Consider the following 12,758-nt stretch of genomic DNA (forward strand, 5'->3'; position numbering starts at 1 on the left):
AAGTGTTTCTTTTATAATGAGAATACTACAAGTCTCCCCCTTACTTGCTTGCTCATTTTATACCCTTCGCTCTACAAATTTGCAATTTATGGTTTAAACGTTGGTCTTCCCTCCCTCTCCGTCCACCAAGTGGCCGTGACACTTTTTGACGAACTTGTGACTTGGCAGGGGGGTTAAAACTTTTGTTGATGTTTCCCTTTTTCCTCCGTTGATATATTTTTGTGTGCAATACGATCTTTTTATAGATCCCAAAGTGAGGGCTGTGGTGGACCTGATGATATCCATGCGCCACGTCCAGAACCAAGGTTCCAGGGAACCTGTCCTTTTTCATACTCTGCCGCCTCTCCACGAAGCAGCTTTCTCCAGCACTCTGTCTCTATTCCCCTTGCCCTTCCGAAATCAAGCCCGAACGTGACATACGCTTACGCTGTAAACAGTGGCGATGCGGCATATGCTTGTTAATGGCGGGCAGCTACCGCTCCTTCCCCCGGCCCTGCCTACCCAGCCAGTACATCTACATCCCGTAATTGCGCATCATCCCGTTCTCACTCCAACACCCCTTGTTCCACATATCAACGCACCAGATGAACTACGAGTTCCATCTCCAGACGACGACGACGAAGAAGAAGAAGACGGAAACCAGACAATTGTTGTCCCAAATCTTCCTGAGCCTGAAATCCCCAAACCGGGAGCGAATAATAAACATCCGGCAGACGTACCGCGCGGCGGTCTCCCGCTTCCCGAATCTGCGTTGATCCCTCAACTTTCTACCAACCCCTGGACGCAATCGGATCCTTCTATCTACCAGCAAATGAGGACAAAATCTCGGGCAGCGATCACCATTCTCTCAGCTTTAATCGCTTATGTCTCTATAAACAGCCTGGCTAGGGCTCTTAACCCTTCTGCTTTCATCTGGTATGAAGAGGATAGGGAAGAAAGTGACTGGGTTTCGACTTCACATTCCTGGTGGGATCGTAAAGCATGCCGATGGCTTAGTCTGTGTGGAGCTACTCACTTTCGACTAAGGGGTCGTTTTGGACCTCGCAATCCTATACAGGATGGTGATGACGGAGAGCAGGAGGAGTGGGAGTCCTATTGGAAGAACGGAAATAAAACCCGCCCTGAAGATTGGACCAACGATGAACGCCGTTTGCGCACGATCCCCGATTATGTCCTGGAATATGCACCCCTAGTCCACCTTTTCTCTGAAGAGCAGTTTTGGCCCAGTGATATTGCGAAGCATCTTTACCACATCACACCAGAATTGAATTACACTCCTATTCAGGCTCAAGCGGAGCATCCCACCCTCGCTAACCTCAGTGAGTTTAACAAGTATCAGGGTGGAAAATATGTATTCTTGACCAGTAAGGACAATGTGGAGGATCGACCATCTTGGCTGGGGTCGGAGGATAACATCCCAAAGCCTGATGATACAGAGGACGAATTGGAGTGGCAGAGTGGAATTTATGAGGTGCAAGAAGATGTGCCGCTCGAGGAAATGGGGGACTGGTATGATGCAAGGAATGGCAGTCCTCAAATGGAAGGAGGTGACGAAACGCACCACGGTTCGCTTTCGCAGGCTCCTCTGGCGGAGGGCGTTGACAGATACGATTTTATGGATGATGGAGCAACCCCACGGCCAGATAAAGGAGGTATACGTGACGGTGTGAATGACAAGCCTGGCCGTAGCAAGGCACCAGCTGTTTTGATCGTCGTGGATAAAGGCCATGGCATTGTGGATGCGTTTTGGTTCTACTTTTACAGCTTTAATCTCGGCAATAAGGTTCTTAACATCCGTTTCGGGAATCACGTTGGCGATTGGGAACATTCACTTGTTCGGTTCCACAACGGTACTCCAAAAGCTATCTATTTTAGCGAGCATTCGTTCGGGGAGGCTTTTAGCTATGATGCTGTAGAGAAAATGGGAAAAAGGGTAAGCTCCTCTTCCAAATCTGATATAATTATGTCATTTTGAGCTATTCCAACTGACTCACAGTCCTAGCCTGTTATATATTCAGCCTCTGGGACACACGCCATGTACGCTACACCAGGCACCCACGCCTACATTCTCCCCTGGGGATTGCTGCATGACCGAACTGACCGCGGCCCACTTTGGGATCCCGCCCGCAATTACCACGGCTACACATACGATCATAATAACGACGTCTTACGTGCCTCAACCGTCAACCCCCAGTCGCCAACCGCATGGTTCTACTTTGCCGGCCACTGGGGCGATAAGTTTTATCCCCTGGGTGACCGGAGACAGTATAGGTTCGTCGGGCAATACCACTATGTGAACGGCCCATATGGCCCGAGATTTAAGGAGCTCGGCCGTGATAAGATATGCGGAGGTGCTACGACTGATCCATGTGTGATTAAGAATTGGATTGGAGGTGGTGTGAGATCGAAAAGGTGGGTAGATGTTGGGGAAGGGGAGGAACTTAGAGACGAGGATATAGAGAAGGTTTTAGAGAGGAATGGCGCGACGCCGTTGTGAAATGGAGTTTATTTCTTTCTTTCCTCTTTTTGTTTTTCAGTAAGATTAAAATGGATAGACAGGAGGGTTGGCTGGGTGCGGCGTTTGTGGGGGAACATGGGACTCTTTAATGGGGAGTTTTTAATGATTGTTATATTCTGAGCTATGATTGCTGTGGGTTTCTTGTCTCTGTTTATTGCAATTTCCCCTGGAGGAAGAGGATGAATGAGGAGGCGTCTCTTGGGACATATGCTTTTTTCTCTTCTTTTCTCTGCTTTTCTTCTCTTCTTCTTTTACGAGTTCTATCTTATTATACCCCTGATTATTTCATTTTTATCCCGGGCGTTTTTTCCAGTATTGGTTAACATGCCACCAGCTTGTATACATACAATACAACATATAGACATACATGATCAGGGCGTTAGACGGTGGGATAGAATAAGATAGAATGGTAAATTGGAATCGGTAGCATGGTTGTTGTTATTGTAGTTCTAATTGTTGATTCTCTTGGCATTGTCCCTTGTTTCTCCTGTCAATGCTCCTGTCCGTTCCTTTCTGTTTCAATAGTAGAAAAGCTTCTGGGAAGAAAGCTATGTATATATATATATATGGTATGTACAGTACATGTAAAAGATATATGAAATTGGAAAAAAAGGAAAAAAAAGTTCATTCAAAAAAAAAAAAAAAAAAAAAAAAATAAGAAAAAAAAGAGGCGGCTGTTGTTCAACAAGGAAGAAAACGCATGAAAAAAAACAAAAAACTATGTTAAGCTAGGTGGTGGAGCTGGTTCCTAGATACTTTAGAATTGAATGGTTCAAGAAAGGAAAGAAGAAAAGAGAGCGGCAAACAAATTGGATGTTAAGAGAGAAAAATATGGTTGGAATTGAACGTGTGAAAAAAATCGCAGAAACTCCCAGTCTCCTCCACCTGATTGATTACTGTCATAATCCACCCATACAAATCAATGAAAAAAAGGGAAACCGAATTTGAATTCGGGAGAACCCCAGGTCTGTCCTGCGCGCGCCCGAGCTTTGGATAAGATAAGATAAATAACACGCCAGAGAAATACCTACAAGAAAGAAAAAGCAAAAAAAAGAGGAGAGAAGAATAGAATTATCGAGGGCAAAGAGGAAAACAAATGGATAAAAGCATTGCGCAGGCTTGATATGGAGATGAAGGGAAAAGACATAAGAGAGACATTAGAAAGTAAAAAGGGAAGGAAGAGAAGAGCAAGAGATAAGGGATATAAATAATAAAACGCCAGCCGTAACCTCGCCTCACCAAACCTGGTACGATAAGAGAAACGATCCGAGAATAACAGAGAAAAGCGAAACAAAAGGTGATATAGACAAGAGATAAAATGAGGAATAGTGAAAATAATAAACATGAAAAACTATGGGAATGTGATGGTGAGAGTCGGTATGAATGGGATGGTGAAAGTAAAAAGACTAAAGTAACACCATGAGATAAAAAAAAAAGGTTATGAAAACGGCGGGAGGGAAAAATACAGTGGCCGGACTGTTTTTGACCCCCGATTTCGGATTGCCTGAGTGCAAACACAGGGGCTTGGGCAAGGAGAATGAAAGTAATCTGAAGGAATGACTCCTGTGGTACCTATAAGGTTCCACTCCGGTCAGGGTGTAAATCGGAGAATATAATATCGGGATCCCAATTCTGACATATGGTTGTGTCTGAGCTGGGTAAATGGATTCCAAGAGAAACGAAAGGCTGGGTGACAAGAGAAATGTACTCCGCTAGGTAGCGAAAACACGCTGTGAGAAGCGAAAAGTTATGGGAAGACTGGAAGGGCACGACTGTAGTTGGTTCGAGCCGAACATTGAGAGAATAAAGGAAAAAGAGATTTAATTCATCAAGTCAGTCCCGTTCAGTCACGTCCTTGAAGGCCTCTTCCTCAACCCAAAGTCCTGCTCCTGCATCTCCCTGATCAACCGCAAAGTGTCGGGGTCAGCGTCCGGATCTGAGAAGCTGCCACGGTCACGACCCGTCAGTTTGCTGCGGCGATGCGGAGAGGTCGGCGAGGTGTGTCTGTTGTTGTTGCTGCTGTTGGGTTGAGGAGGGGGATGGCTTCCTTCAAGGCGTTTCTTGTCAACAACGGGATTGTGCTGCTTGGTTTCCATTTCGTGTTTTAAAGAAGAGGTTGAGGAAGGAAACGGGTGCACGTTTGTGCGGTGATACGAAGAGGATGGGCGGGGGGAGGGAGAGGAAAGAGAAGATGATGATGGCTTTTTTAGAATGGAAGTAGAGGCAGATGGAGATGAGATAGCTACTGACAAGTCTGAAGGTGCTGTTACGGTCGCGGGTGGAGCGCGTGTTGCCGTCGTCATCTTGCGACTGCCCACTTCTGCTGCGGGAACAGTGGCTTCAGGAGCATGGCGCTGGTGACGGGAAGCGTTTCGGCATAAAGTGGTGAGAGCATCACTGACGACAGACCGTCCACCATAGTGTTCTTGCTGTTGTTGCTCGTTCTTCACGGCAGGCTTCGCTTCGCCATCGGTCTGATTAGGGTCGACTTCCATATCGTCTGCGAGTGAGGTAGGAGGAGAGACAAGGCTGCTTGCTGGGCCCGTGGTTGCTGATAAGGACGCAGTAACTTCTGATGCTGTCACGAGATCAGCTTTCAATGTGGGTGGTGAGGCATATGATGTTTGATTCGTGGCAAGTTCGCTGTGTGTCGGAATTCCAGCATTCTCACTGGAGACCAGCTTCTCATTTTGCCCATTCATACGACCCTGCAATTGAACAGTCTCAAAGTTCAACTTGGTCTGAGGAAGTTCCTCTTCAGAATACTCAGATTCTGGCCTTTGACGCTTGCTTAACGTGGGGGATATATTGCCATCGCTGGATCGAGGACGTTTAGTGGAACTTGTCGCTCGGGGCTTTGACCGCTCTTGCGCTTTGACGGGATCTATCCGGCCATTTTCATCATGGATGCAACGACGCTGAGCGCAAAAATGGTTAGAACATGTTAAAACCTTTGGATGGAGAAGATATAGAATAGAGAAAAACTAACCTTGCTCTTCCGACACTCGTCACAAGCCTTGCTACGGCCCTTCTTTCCAGGATTGGAGGAATTCGGAATAAACCCTTTCATCTTGCCTGAGTTGGCTTGGTGGGTCATAAAGAGTGCTGAAGAATCATCTACGGAGCTAGGCAACATCGCATCCCGCTTCCCAGAGCGGTGTTCTTCAATCCCATCCATATATGTAGCTGAGGCAAGGTTCAAGGACCCAGCAGTTGCCATATCCCTGCCATTGAGGTGTTGTTGCTTGACTGCCATGGATGTTACAGTATCTAGGCCTTGCTCATCTTTATGTCGACAACGGATCCGTCGTTTTCGACAAGCATCACACGCAACGCGTTTTGGACCCAGGCCAGTCGACTTGGACATCAAACGCGGCTTAGTTGCATGGGTAATTTCGGATTTCATATCAACAAGAGAGGCCTTTCGTTTCGGCGGGGCTGGTGTTCCGCTTGTGGAGGGTGCATTCGTAGAAGCAAGACTGGTACTGGAAGTACCACTCGTATTAAATTCGGATAACTGATAGGAGGGACGGCGACCGGTTCTCAATTCAAGGTTGTTATTGAGCTGTGGGCTTTCAGCAACGATATTCCGCTGGGAGCGTCGACTAGGTCTACCAGCTGGTTTCCTACCAGACATGTCAACCTTAGTATCAAGAGATATGGCACCCGGGCATGTCCAGCTTGCGGCATGCTCATTGCCGCGTTTCCAAGCTACCCACACCCCGAATTTTATGACAGTGTTAACGGGATCTGTTGGTCCTTTAGGAATGGATTTTTTCACAGCGTTCCTAGTTTCTGTCGTGACCCCATCAACTTGGTATCCACCGGCAATCAAAGCAGTCCTCAGGAGATATTTTGCTAGTTCAGGCAGGCCATCCAGTTCTGCTTGGGAGTAGAAGCGTGCATTGTAATACAGTGACCCAGGTTCGGCACCATTGCCATTTTCTCCGAATTCATAGTAAATCGGATATTCGCGGTAGAAGCGGTAGTTTTCGTCACGCGAGAATGACTCCAAAACTGTCTGTGGAATGGGATCGTCCTCCAAGTACTTGATGGCAGCATACCACATGATTTTCTGAAAATATGGGTAACGGAATTTCTTGGGGACCTTTGTGTCCTTCTCGATTTTAGCAACTTTAATTTGCATTCCATAGTTCATCATTGTGAGGAAGTTTCCGCCAATGACAAGGCTATCTTCCGGTGTCCAGACGGCATGGATCCATCCAGATGGAATAAGCATGGTGTCACCGGCTGAAAGGTCAACTCGATAGCATTCCTTGGTCTGATTTCCGAGAAAAGTAGTGTCCTGCGCAGCCGAGTTACACCATTCCTCATATTTCTTCAGGTATTTGTCCTTGGGCGGAATGAAAAAGAAAGTTTTCCTTCCCTTCAAAATATGGTAGTAGACAGAAGAGCCACCAAAATCAATGTGAAAGTCGGTATAGCAATCTGCAACAGACATTAAGACGTAGAATTGGACTTTTGGAAATTCTCCTATGGCTTGCAATTCGGCAGGCCACACGTGGTCTTGGAGATCAAGGTCGCGGACAATTTTGGGTCGTCGAATGAGCCTTCCTAGAGGACTGTTGGAAACCTCGAGGCTGATTACGTTGCGAACAGTTTTTGACGCAGAATCGTCGTAGTAATAATCTGCCCAGCGTTGCATGTTCCATCTCTTGTCTTCCCCCTGCTGTGATTTGACATCTATCACCTCGACTCGCTCTTCAGGTCCATAAAGCTCAGCTACATGTCGAACAGTAAGACCTTGCGGGATGACCATGTCCAACAAATCCTGACCGCAATCGAGAACTTCGTTGAAGTCAACATCATCATCGGGCATGTTGTCAGCGAGTTCATCAAATTCCTCCTGTGTGGAGGCTTCGGGTGCATAATAATCGGCTGAGCCAGGGACAGAGGAGCGTGTGTTGAGAGATGCGGGAATGATTACGGGTTCAGTCATTCCTATACCTCGCTCAAAGTATTCAGCAGTGACCAACTCCGGACGTATCCGAGCAAAGTGGTCTGGCAAAAAAGTGATCTTCCCTTCTTTGATTGGCTGGATGTAATGATGCTCTGGTGTTTCGGTGGATGACATGACGAACCCCTGATTTAGGCTCGCATAGTCGATAGCTGTTCGTGCGCGGGAGGACTTGCGTACGAAAGTAGTCGGTCCATGTCTAGGTCGACACCCACGGCAGATAAATTTGTCAACTATCCTGGTGTCGCGGTCACTTTTGAATCCCGCACACACGATATGAAACCACCTCATACATCCATCACAATTTATCCAAGTCACGGCCTCCTCGTCTTCACTGTCAGACGCGATTCGATCGAGGTTACAAGCTGCGCAGGTTGCCTGGTTAGAACTGTCGTTATCGGAGTCTTCCTCTTTCAAATCGGACGTAGGCACACTTTTTGGACGTTGGAGTTGTGCCGATTGTGTTTCCTGGCCATTAGGGCCATTTGCTTGTGCACTATTATGATGTTGATCTGGAATGTGGTGTGGATCGATCAAGTCGTCCTCAAGGGCGGGACCCATCAATGGGGGTAGAGACGGTCCAGAGAAGCCATTCATTAGTGGTCTTCCCGTGAATGCGGAACCGTCAGACCTCGATCGAATGCGTGATGGGGTACCATTATTGTTGTTCCTGAAGAAAGCAGACGATGGTTTGTTCTCCGCAGTAATATCCCATCTTTTCGCCCACAGGTTAGCAGTATCTGTGGCCCATTTAACGCCGAGCTGCTGGCCGTTTGCTAGCTCATGCGCAGCCAGCTGCTGTGGTCCTGAGCCCTCTTGGAGGGGTGGAAAATTGCTGGGTCTCGCAAAATTAAGCAACAACTCTGCATCGGTTTTCATGCTATCAAAGGTGGAAACATGGCTCGTAGCAGGCCTGGAAGCTCCCATTAGCCAGGTAGGTGATGGTGCCTTTTCCGATCGAGCGCGCTTGGATGGCCGTTCAGACTGATCTGGAGCAGGTGCGTGATGGGTTGTTGGGGATATGGCAGTAGGATGCTCATCGTAGGCAAGAGGCGCAAAGGTTGGACTTGTCGCGAGTGCAATGGTGGCCAGAGTATCGATGTTTGAGCCGGTCCTTTGGTGGCCGACTCTGCTAGCGGGGTTTGTATTTCCGTCGTTGCTGGATAAAGCGCCAGAAGAATAGTGGTGACTAGAATGATCAAGACTCGCCCGCCCGCCCTGGGAAGCATTACTCCACCCATTTTTTAATGAGGACTCTTTCTCTCTAAATGTGTCATATCGGGGTTGCTGGGGGCCATCGTTGGGATGGACGTCGCGGGTGGAAAAGGATGAGATATGGACGGGAGCGCGAGGTGAGATCGACTCGATGGCATGTCGTGGCGGGGAGGGAGTGCGATAGCGTGATGGCCGGACGTTGGATGGATTCCGAAAGGACAACGTATTCGCCATGACGGCTTTTTGGAGGTGGTAGGCTCACCGAGAGGGGTCGAATTGTCGAATCAAATGTATTGCGGTCGGTTTCGCGTTGTTGATAGCAAAGGCGGGGAAGGCAGTGTTGACCACACAGGCCTAACAACTGACGATAGGGAATGCGCGAGGACGCATTCCCGATCGATCAGGGAGTATTACGGATTCGGGTTTATCGGTGGGAGTGAAGCTATTCCGATGGATAGGGTGAGGGGGATGGGAGGCGGAGATGAGAGTAGAGGTGAGGAAAGCGGCTGGTTTGGGGGAACGGCTCCGAAGGCGGTTGTCCGCAATGGAGAAGAGAGGCTAAGCGAAACGGGTGATGGATTGACCTGGGCGGCGCTTGGGGACAATTCCAAATCAGAGCTCTTAGCCACCGTGGACGGCAGCTATAGAGTGACAGCTGTGATGATATTAAGGGCTTTTGAGTGTTGACGATCAGAACAAGATAGGCAGATTGCAAATTGAAGTTGCGGTGGGAGCGACGAGGAGAAGTTGACGCAAGCGTTGTGACTGGTATGGGCAATACACGACGGTGGGTTAATTACACCGCCAGGGTAGTTCTGGAATACAATACGGTATTGTTCGTACACCACCACCACATCCCGCTGCGGCCCGTCATGCACAATATAAACATCGACGGATTCTCCCTTGCTCAATTTGGGAGCAGATTCTTTATACTAATTGTTTAACATAATTGCTCTCTCTGCCATCTTGCCCCGAAAATGGCTTCTCCATTGTGTTCTGAGAGAACACCCCCCATCCCAAGCGCTGCATCGCATGGGCTTCCAAATTCTGAGCTGCCCCCAAGGTTCATACAGCAACATATCGGGGCTATATATCGATAGCAGACCACCATCTCCACATCCCCAAGGAAAACATGCCCGCTACCACCATGGAAATGCCTCTCTTCCTTTCCAGGTGTTCTGCGTGGAACCCGCGTTTCAGATTCACGTCTTCATTGTCCTTCCGCAAGATGCCGTTTCGCATCATTAGCCACGGGCCTTTTGTCGAGTACAACTCCCTCGTTTATGATTTTGATACCGGCGGGTTTAGCCAGCTCAGAATCCGTATATCTAGACATATAAAGAAGTGGTAACCAGAGATCCTGGAGAGGGGGAAGTGACGGGCGGCGGGGTCGGTATGAGGTATGGAAAAAGTATCGCCCTATTGCATCTCCTATCCAAGAGGGTTATTCGCTCGGGGTTTATAGTAGTTTTAAAAGCAAGGACTGGCTTTATCTGGCTTCAGATAAGAGTAGCTTCTATAGGAGCCTCTACACCTGCTACAGAGTTAAAACCCTCCGGCCCCGGCCATTCATCCCTCCTCTCAGGAGCTCTCCCCTGCGACTAGCTGCCCCCTGCAACCCTACAAGAAAAAATGTGCGCAGTTATACCCCTCAGGAGCTCCCGCACATTGAGCTAGACCTCTTCCTTGTCCGCCTATCCTTCCGTTGGATTGCGAGGAAACAGCACCTGGAACGGCAGATCCAGTCCCCCACCCACAATCGCCCCTTACTGATCAGGCCCTGCGAAATAGAAATAGTTCGCATGGCTCCAATTACACGAATAAATGACATTTCAAGCGTCTCTTGATGGGGGATGATGGCGAGTAAATGTTAGCTCCCACGTAACGGCTGTCCCCTCGTCCTGTCAGTTACTGTGTCGATGGTGACTACGCTCTTTAGCCTTCTCCTCCGGAATCTCCCATCCACCATACCACTGCTCGCCCAGCGCAAGCTGCCTGCTTGCTTCTGATAAACGACCCCAGAACCCCCACCACCACCACCACCACCACCACCACCATCATCGTCACCGTGGCGTACCCGCCATGTGAGCCGATATCTTCCCGGTAGCCAGCAAATTCATCATTGGCCCGGTTAGGAGGAGTCAGGCCCCTTTGCTTGTCTCGCTTGGTCACCTGCGAAGAAAGCAGATTCGTTTCCCTCAACGCCCACCTAGATCAGGGACCAGGCGCCGGGATTCCAAGGGGGGTTGAATTCGAATTGACCTACGGTTGTTCTCCGGTCTCTAGTCCTCCTCTTTGGGGCCGCTGTAGTTTTAATTGGGTATTTGTTGTGATGGCTCATTTTCTATATTTTCTTTTCTTTTTTCGGTAAATGCGCGCGGTGGTGCGTTGGATGTTACGTGGTTCTTGTTGTATAGGAATGACTGTTCATTGGTGATGGAAAATGAGGAGCTGACTTTCTGTGGTCTGATGCGTTCGTTCCACTAAGTTGATGCCCTGCGCACGAAGCGAGGATTCAGCGCGGGTTTTGTTTCTTGTCCTTTGGCCTTTGGTTTAGTAATTATGTTGTTTGGTTTGAGGGGGAAAGGTGCTGCGGGATGAAGTTTTGTTTTGGGCTGCTTCCACGTCATGGCATGTGAAAAATCCCCTTGCATGGTATTTGAGAGTGTTTTTGCTGCCATTTGTGGTTTTATGTGTTGATAATCAAGACTGGAAGGGATCTTTTTTTTTCTCTCTCTCTCTCTCAAAAAGATAGTTTAAAAAAGCTGTAAGATGAGGATTTTCTATTATTCTCCCTTTTCTAACTACCGAACTTACAGCGACATAATCTTATATCGATCTGTCATCACCCACAGACACCCTCCGAAGAGCTGCTCTTCCAAGGCCATCCCCAACGATTTCAATCGACGACGCAAGCCAAAAACTACCCATGTAAATGATTACATGCTCATACGCTCCCGGCCCACAACCGGACGAAGCAGGCAGTGGGGACAAAGACTGCGCAAAGCCCCCAGACAAAGAATGAAACAACGCCGGAGACAAACGTAGCAATGAAGGCGAGGATGTAAATATTGTTGAACCGGTTACAGGGATGGCCGAACGCAACCCGGCCCAGCGTGGAGGCGACATTTGAAATGCTGACAAGAGAAAGGCACTCATGCGAGGAGAGACGCCGGTCAGGGTTGCGAATGTCGGCAGATATATCGAAGGGACGTAGATGGCGAAGCCCTGGAAAAGGTTGGAGAGCGCCAGGACCCAGAACTGAGGGATCTGCATGAAATAGAACTCCCATCGCCGCGGTCTGTTCATTTCGGTGGACTGATGGAAGTCTCCTTCACTTAATCAGGGGTAGTACATTCTTGGCAACAGTGCTCCTGAGCATTGTGCGGTATTCGTACGTCGCCGGGAGACATTCGACAAGAAAAAGCAAGCCAACACTGCTCACCCCACCACCAGCAAAGAAAACGCCATACGCGAAACCTCGCCACTCAAGGAACTATTCGTTCAACATGCTCACAAGCATGTGTACACGACGAGAACACCATTCAAATAAAGCGCCCCTTGACTGGCAATGAGTTCTGGAATAGAGGCAGCGAACGAAGCCCAGACGAGTGCTAAAATACACATGACCGAACCAGCAACTACCATGATCTGCTGCCAGGCGTGAAATTTTCTGATCAGAGCGGCCACAAGGAGAGTCCCGATTCCCCGGAAAGACCATGCTTATCGCGACAGTGCCAATTACGGGAATGTTGGAGTTGTGGAGAAACTGCGCGGAACGGCTGTAGTGCTCCTGAACACGCTAAATATGTTGAGGACTGTGGCTCACAGTTACATGGCTGGGAGATAGTAGATAGATTACGGGCTTCAAAATCAAGCTCATCTTACCCCATATAAGGAATAAGCCGAGAATCGACAACCAAGCCTCGGTACCTTGGTTCGCAGGTGGCAAGCTTGGATCAGGCTCGTTGCGCTCTTGGGGGAAGCTTGGATGGCACTCATCGGTTCATCTGATCCTAGCTAAATAGGCATATGGGAGGTTGAGAA

The 12,758-nt window shown here is 48.6% G+C and overlaps 4 protein-coding genes across 4 annotated transcripts; 3 read left to right on the plus strand and 1 right to left on the minus strand.

Moving 5' to 3' along the window:
• Positions 1-400: 400 nt before the first annotated feature.
• HCBG_00847 (vacuolar sorting-associated protein) lies at positions 401-2,955 on the plus strand (the record flags this gene model as incomplete). Its single annotated transcript, XM_045427897.1, has 2 exons — positions 401-1,933; positions 2,003-2,955. The coding sequence occupies 2 exons, from the start codon at positions 452-454 to the stop codon at positions 2,495-2,497; spliced, it is 1,977 nt and encodes a 658-aa protein (XP_045291872.1).
• Positions 2,956-3,457: 502 nt separating this feature from the next.
• HCBG_00848 (JmjC domain-containing protein) lies at positions 3,458-8,945 on the minus strand (the record flags this gene model as incomplete). Its single annotated transcript, XM_045427898.1, has 2 exons — positions 3,458-5,436; positions 5,508-8,945. 2 exons carry the CDS (start codon positions 8,943-8,945, stop codon positions 4,366-4,368), a joined length of 4,509 nt encoding a protein of 1,502 aa, XP_045291873.1.
• Positions 8,946-8,999: 54 nt separating this feature from the next.
• On the plus strand, positions 9,000-9,398 carry HCBG_00849 (uncharacterized protein; the record flags this gene model as incomplete). Its single annotated transcript, XM_045427899.1, has 1 exon — positions 9,000-9,398. The coding sequence occupies one exon, from the start codon at positions 9,000-9,002 to the stop codon at positions 9,396-9,398; it is 399 nt and encodes a 132-aa protein (XP_045291874.1).
• A 445-nt stretch (positions 9,399-9,843) lies between these two features.
• On the plus strand, positions 9,844-12,561 carry HCBG_00850 (uncharacterized protein; the record flags this gene model as incomplete). The annotated part of the gene is made up of 8 exons (XM_045427900.1): positions 9,844-10,033; positions 10,215-10,345; positions 10,651-10,795; positions 10,998-11,031; positions 11,531-11,695; positions 11,876-12,010; positions 12,058-12,105; positions 12,405-12,561. The coding sequence occupies 8 exons, from the start codon at positions 9,844-9,846 to the stop codon at positions 12,559-12,561; spliced, it is 1,005 nt and encodes a 334-aa protein (XP_045291875.1).
• Between the last annotated feature and the right edge of the window lie 197 nt (positions 12,562-12,758).

The sequence above is a fragment of the Histoplasma capsulatum genome (genome assembly GCF_000150115.1).
Source record: "Histoplasma capsulatum G186AR genomic scaffold supercont2.1, whole genome shotgun sequence".
Lineage (NCBI taxonomy): Eukaryota > Fungi > Ascomycota > Eurotiomycetes > Onygenales > Ajellomycetaceae > Histoplasma > Histoplasma capsulatum.